The 7,570-nt window shown below is 37.7% G+C and overlaps 1 protein-coding gene across 1 annotated transcript in view; it reads left to right on the forward strand.

Annotated features, from left to right (window-relative positions):
• LOC110032039 (probable DNA primase large subunit) overlaps window positions 1–5,157 on the forward strand; it is a 62,176-nt gene extending 57,019 nt beyond the window's left edge. Inside the window, exons 17-19 of the mRNA XM_020735545.1 lie at window positions 3,932–4,025; window positions 4,098–4,205; window positions 4,910–5,157. Of these exons, the coding sequence (XP_020591204.1) occupies window positions 3,932–4,025; window positions 4,098–4,205; window positions 4,910–4,915 (208 nt within the window). The 3' untranslated portion in view covers window positions 4,916–5,157. The remainder of the gene's footprint in view (window positions 1–3,931; window positions 4,026–4,097; window positions 4,206–4,909) is intronic.
• Window positions 5,158–7,570: the final 2,413 nt, after the last annotated feature.

The raw sequence follows: 7,570 nt of genomic DNA on the forward strand, positions 1-7,570 counted from the left end.
TCAATTTTGGGTATCTTGGCAAAATTTGGGAATATTAGCCAAATTTGGGTACCAAGGGCAGTTAGGTAATTTGGAGGTGCCTAGGGGCAAAAGACCAAGTTAGGCATTTCACATAGAATTGGATAGATATCCATTCTAGATGAACCATGAATCAATGTATTGTGAAGATATGGTGTATCCTAGTTCCAAGTCAACACCCAAGTTGACCCTAAAGCCAAGTAATCTTATAGGGACTCTTCTTGAATTCTTTTATAATGATATTACCTACTAAATGCTAGAGGTTAAGATCAATATGTGGAATTTCAAGCTGAGTAAAAAGAAGAGTTTTGAATTTCTAATGGTGAGGGTACCTTTTCTAGTTTTCTAAGACTAGTCAATAGGAAAGTCCTATGGCTAGACCTAGGCTACTAAAGAAGTTTTCTAGACCTCAACCAAAAATGAGGTCAACACGAAAAGACCTGAAAAAGTAGGGCCCAAGGGAGCCAAGCCCTAGCAAGGATCTCCATTTTCACCACACTTTGCGTTGATTTTTCAAACCCGAAAGACGTCGGATTAATTAAGTCAACCAAATGCTTTTCCAAAATGAGGCTCAGAAATCTCCCAAACTCACGAAAGAAAAAAAAATAAAATAACTCGGAGAATACCACCACTAGTACTCCCAAACTCATGCAAGAAATCGGAATCTTCCAACTTTCAATTTAAAATTTAGCCTCATATATCAAATAAGCATAAAATCTTCCCATATAACCAAATAAATGCTCACGGCCAGGGTCAATACAAAGAGATGAAAAATAGGTAAGGCTCTAGGCCAAGACAACCAAAAAGGGAAGGGAGAACCATTAAGGCTCACGGCCAAAGGCAACCCAAGGAACAAGTAAAGCTCACGGCTAAGGGCAGCAAGGGACAGCTGCCAAGTCCCACGACCAAAGGCAACCCAAGGAACAAGTAAGACTCATGGCTAAGGCAACCAAAAAGAACCATCGGCGGCTGTTATGCTCCTTTGACGTACATAAGAGGATAACTAAAGTGATTATAATTTTTTGGATGACAAACTTGATTCAACAATCAAATTCAAGCCACTCAGACTCAACAAGAAGGAGAAGAGACATACTGTCCCAGGCAACCTCTCAATAGGCTCACGGGTAGGACTAAAAACAAACCAAACCAAACTCCCAAGCCACCTCTTGAGTAAGAGCAGAACCAGACAAAAACTGAGCTCCAAAATCAAGCCAAAAATAAATCCCTAAAACTCACATACCCAAGACAGGAACTCCCTCCAAAACCCAACCATTTTTTAGGCAAACCGAAAACCAACAGGGGCAAAAAGGATAAAGCCACACCCCAAATCAAATTGAAAATAAGTCTCATAATCAGGCAAGAATCAAGAGCTAGAACAGGTAAGGCTGAGCCCCAATGGAAGCCAGAAATCGAGTCACTCAAGGCTAAAACATAAACATAAATAAAAAACTCGAGCTTTAACAGAAATTAAGGTTCCAACCATTTTAAGGTAAAACCAAGCCAACCCAAGTTTTTCATCAAATTCCAGATTAGTTAAAGACCAAATCGAGCCAAGCAAGGCTAAAACCCGAACCCAACAAGGGTCAAAAACCAAGCTGCAATTGAGACCTCCAACCCTAAACCACACTAAAAGTTAGAGTAATATTCTCATGCTAAATAAATAAAAAAAAATAGATGAAAAACTTCATAATACATATCCCAACATGCTTGCAAGAGGAGCTAAAATTATCTCAAAGCCATGTTTCAACCTTCCTATTCACAGTAATAGGAATATGCCACGATTTCATCTCAAGCAAATAGAGAAAAGAAGAACACTTATGTCATGTTATATTTCTACCATTCTAAGCAAGTAATCCAATATAACTTCTGAAACATGCTCACATTTTTATCTTTCACATACTCTTAAGGCAAATATCTCAAAATACATGAAAGTGAATTAAACTAGCATGCTGTACCATCTAACAAAGCCGTGCTCAGTGGCTCGACAGAGAGAAAACCTAAAGGAAGCAAGGCACCGAAAAGAGGGGGGAGAAGAGATACCTTTCTAATGCAAATGTAAAGCTCCCACAGAAATCTTCCTTCTAAAATCCTCCAAAGGCAAAGTTCTCCACTTCCCCTCTTCTTAGGAAATTTTCAACCACAAAACCCAAAAGAAGCTCTATTTTATAGGCAGAGAAGAGAAGGAAAAAATAATGAAACCATCCAACCTCCCCCTGGTACTCGAATCGGGTCAAAGAAGAAAAGAACGCTCCCCTCTGCCTACCGCTGGCGAGGCAACCGAAGTGCCCAAGTCCAAGTGGTGAGCAGAGTGGCAGGGAGAGAAGCATTGGGAAGAAAAGAAGGTTGCCACTCAAGTGTTCCACAGAGCAAGTTCATCAGAGTCAACCTACCAAAAAAGGAAAATCGCAGCTCATATAGGCAGACGCAGCTTCGGGAAGGAGAGTCTCGAGCAGAAAGTGTCGGGCAAGGACGAATGAGAGGTCAACTCTCTCTTGCGTGGAGGAGAAGGGCTTGATTGGCTTGGGACCGAGAGAGGGCGCGAACGGGAGAGGGAAAGGGAAACAGAGCTCGAGTGCGTGAGTTTAGGGACTTAGGGCTTTAAAAGGAAAAAAAAGAGATTTTGTTTTTTTATTAATATATATATATATATAATATTAAATCATACGCAATTTATTCACGCGCGGTGTCATAACAAAATGGGTGTCCTCCCTAGGCAAAATCAACATTCCTGATGTGCCGGTGCAGTCTGTTTATTCATCCGCGGTCGCTCGGACGGCATCGTCGACAATCGGGTCAAAAACACGTCAAAATTCAAATTTCATAACATTTCAACCTGCGATCGATCGTCTCCAAAATCTATTCGAGTCCTCGACAGATAACAGTGCAAGCGGTGTGAATTGTAGTGATCGGACGTGTCGACTCTCCGAATTGCGAAGTTTGTGCGCGCGGGAGTGCAAATTGTGCAAAAGACCACCCTAAGGCTTTAAGGTCCTATAGGGACTCCTTTTGGATTCTCTCATGTTGGTTTCACCCTTCTAAGCACTAGAAGTCGATACCACACACGCGAAACTCTAAAAGGGTACAGAAGTATGTTGAATTTCTAAAATGAGGCGGGTCTCATTTTTAAGGTTCTAGGATAGTCAAAGGGAGATTCCTAAGGCTAGATCCTAAACCCTAAGAGAAAGACTACACCTCACTAAAAATGAGGTCAACAGGTACATAATATAAAATTTGCTTTTGAGGGAAATTAGACTGCCAACAGTATAAGAATTCATTTAGTGAGGAGCTGCTAGTAGAGATCTGGACATGGTACTCCATGGCAAGTTTGTCGCAAATGGGGGTAGTATAATTGCAGGTCAGAAAAAGGTGTTGCAGTGTCTCCTCAGCTTGTTTACATAGCAGACAGTAAGGACCTCTGATGCCTTTCAGTTTCAGGATATCATCAACAGGAAGGAGTTTATGCAGTAGTCTCCAAATAAAGAAGGATTGGGAAGGTTCAGTAGCTGGTTCCATATCTTCTTACCACTACAGATTTCCTGAGTTTGATGTGATGTATCTTATTAGCAATATTCTAGACACTGAACCACTGCCCGTATGTTTAATTCTGCGGCCATCCTTTCTCTCAGCAACAATTTTGATATCAGAAAAATAATGAATCGGCTCCCTGTCCAGCTGAATACTGAGCTCCTGCAGGTTCCATGATTCATTATGCCGAACATCAGCAACAAGAAGGTCCTTGTTGAAATTACCTTTGACAAAATTAACAAGAGGGCCTAATAGGGTCCGATCATCATACCGCAAACTAATCTTTCCTTCCCTTATGTCCCACACTATAAAGTCTCATGGCAGCACACTTCAGCAAAAAAAAAAAAAAAAAAAAGAAATCGGATTGATTCTTTTTATTGTTTTGCAGTGAAGATTACTTGCGAGCTGCGCTTGCAAAAATGGGCGTTGGGGGACGTGCAATGGATGATGTGATGGAAAAAGTTCGAAATCGCCATTACCAGGTTGGTATGCTTTGATTGTCTTTTCCATATTCGCTTTACCAGCTTGTCAACAGAATTTCGTTTCATTTACAGCTAGCTTGCACGCTGACTTTTGAAACTATCCATGCTGCATCTTGTGATACTGGGATCAATCATCCAAACCAGTATTTTGCTCAAAGTCGAAAATTGCTTGAACCGAAGGTAGCCATGTCAACTTTACATTTAATTTATTGGCAACTTTAACCGAAGTTAGCCCTTTTAATTATGTGTTCTGTAAGTCTTTTGCACGGGGGATCTTGAAAATATTAAGAATAAAATTAATAGTAATTATCCTAACACTAATCTTCTAATCTCTGAACAAATACTAAAATCTAGGCTTTAAAGTATTCAATCTCATAATTTTTTGTTCATCATTATAATATTATTGCCCAGTATGTGTTACCCAGTAATTTAGAGCTTTTCTTCATAGTTGGTTCCCACAACTTGAGCGGGAAGCATGTAATATCGGTGATAACTCTTAACAAATCTCTTGGAGAGATTTCAAAGGTTTGGATTCAGAAAAAGAACGCATTTATTGCAAAATAAACAAGAAGAATTGTTGACTTCATAAAATAGTCAACGTACTACTAGTGATAATTTTCAAGACTCCTGATTTTCCTGAAGATTAATGATCATTCTGTCTTCTGTAACACTTAACTCTTGATATTTGACAAACCTTTGATTTGGCATTAAAATTAGAAGGAATGCATGACAAATTAAGTCATCCGAAGGGACAGTAACAATTTTGCAGGGTTATGATCCCATATTGGATATGCGCATGCTTGTGCCAAATGCCAAATTGAACCAGTTTGGTAAATTTGCTAGTTCCCTGCTTGTAAATTTTGACCATTGTTTCCCTTCTCCAGAGCTGATCTTCGTCATAGCTCCTCACTGCAAGGAAAAAAATTCTCCATCCTGCGTCAGCATGCACTCAATAGGTAGGCTTGTAATCAATTTACATTACTAACATTATTTTATTTTATGCCAGCAGCTTTGCTTGGCTGAATCTGTATCAGATATAATTGGCTGTTTCTGTAACATCATTTAATGTAAATGCCTTTCTGCGAAGGTGATCCTTGTAGTAATTTTTTCACCTCTTTAATTTCAATTTATATGCTATGAACTTTAGTAATCTATTCAGGTCCGAATCTTCGTTCAGAACCCCAGCTGCTCGCCCACTATTACCCAAAGCTGATCGTTTATTGTTTTTACGAATTATTCATCCGTCGATTGGTAGTAGATTCTCCATCGGTTGTTTGTTTTGAGAACCGACATTTTGCTTGCTCCAAGGAGTTATGACTCGGATGAAAGCCGAGGAACCCAATTGCGCTCGTGGATATATATATATATATATATATTATATATATATATATATGCCTCTTGTTAGGCAGACTAAGATTTTTGGATCTTTAAAATATAATTTGTTTCTAATTAATATCGGAATTTATTATTTTTATTTCTTCCGAGCTTGGCCTGCCCCTTGAATTTCTTTATCCATCTAGGGCGCCTTTTTTAGGTCAGCCTTATCGAAAGATTAAGGGTTTGTGATAATTGAACGTGGGAGAAGGCCCGGACTGCGGATTTATTCACAGCTTGTCTCACTTCTTGCAATTTTTTTGGATTATAGGCTGTAACATTAATTTGATTAGAAGTTCAAAATCTTATTATAAAAATAAAATCTCTTTATATGAGTTGATTTATATTATATTTCTTTACATGCACTTAAAAAAATACGTTTAATTTAACATTTTAAGGTTTGAATCCTGAGAAAGTAGATCTTAAATAAGATTTTTAGTATTTTTTTAAATCAATATATGTTTAATCATTGTTCTATGAAGCGATACAAATAAAGTAGTTTTATTTTAACCATTAAGTTCGTTTTTTAATTTTAATGTAATTAACTCCATTTAATTATGGTGTTATTTTTATAATGTTTAAGAAGGCATGATTACATATTAAAAGTTATAATGAATTTGGTGGCATTTATCAATAATATTATGAATTATTAGATTAAATATACGATTTATAAGGTTGGTGTGATGTGAACGTTGATTATGCGTAAATGGAGTTAAGGTATGTTAGTATATTGGAAAAAAGTCATCAATAAATTCTATTCTAGGGTTTGAAATGGTTGGGTTATACTATATATGTATGGAATTTGGGGGTAGGGACATTCGATTTGTGAAAAATATATGAGAGAAGTTGTAGCACTTAGTTAATGCTTCTACACCACTTGCATGCAAAATAATGTCGGTTGAATTCAATAGCACACCTTATTCCACTTTCAGGCTTTATGATGATACCACCAAGCTGATGGAGAAAGATGACAATAAGCAAGGCCAAGAGTAGTTTTGATGAGATGAATTTTTTGGACACTGGTTTGATTCTATTTGAATGTTGTTATTTCATTTTTATGTTATGACTTTGCTATTTTTTTTGGTTTGTAGCTTCCTTAGATTGGATATTTGTGCTATGTTTGTGATGTGTTGGGATTCTATATTTATCATATATTGTTTTAAGGACATTTTATTTGTAATGGTAAGTTATAACCGACACTATGTCATTATTTATGCGTCTTTAGTTTTGAACTATGCTTTCTTGAAATTTTATTCCATGTTTTCTTAATCTCAAACTAGCCTATTGGGATTCTTGTGTAGAAGCATTTCATGTTGGACTTTCATGTGATCATAAAGTTTTATTTCCTCGTGTGGTATCACTCATGTAAAATTTGTGATTTCTTGTTCCATGTGTAGAAATTTCTCATGTTAACTAACAATTTTATTTTCTTTTGGTGTGTGTGTGGGGGGGGGGGGGGGGGGGGGGGGGGGGGGGGGGATTCTGGATTCCTCTAGCAAATGCTTGTTGTTCTTTCATGCTCCTACTGAGGCCCATGATGCTCTGGAATTTTAGCTAATTGCTCTTTAAAAAAGAGAAAGATATGTAGAGGCAAGGCAGAGATGGGAAAAGGGAAAGGTTCAGATAGATAAAAAAGAGGTAGGATCAAACAAAACAAAAGAGAGTGGGAGAGAGATAGTGAGCTAGCAAGGGAGGGAGGGAGAGTGTGTGAGTGAGGGAGAGAGAGACAAAGAGAGGGATGCAGAGAGGTAGGGAGGGGGGGGATGGGAGAGGGGGAAAGATTGACATAAGCGTAAGACAGAGAGAGAGAGATAAAAGGGAGAGAGATAGGTAGAGATTGCGAGAGAGGGATGTGGGAGAGATGAAAGAGAGTACGAACAACTAAGAGAGAGCAAGTGAGGGAGAGCGAGCAATGGAATTGACAATTGAAAATGGAAATTCATCTTTTGAATACACATAAATAAAGTTGGTAGTCCTACCTAAAGATAAGTGCAATCTAATGCTAAGGAAAACATATAAGTGAAAGTGACATGTGTTTCTTGATGAATAGGAAAAGATTAGTCATTCACTAATCGTTGATTTCTATTAACTGTAATTACTTATCTTTATAAGCATTCCTAAATATTTATTTGAATATTAAGTATATTTAAAATTTTTATTTCAATACTATA

The sequence above is a fragment of the Phalaenopsis equestris genome, unplaced genomic scaffold, assembly GCF_001263595.1.
Source record: "Phalaenopsis equestris unplaced genomic scaffold, ASM126359v1 Scaffold000876, whole genome shotgun sequence".
NCBI lineage: Eukaryota > Viridiplantae > Streptophyta > Magnoliopsida > Asparagales > Orchidaceae > Phalaenopsis > Phalaenopsis equestris.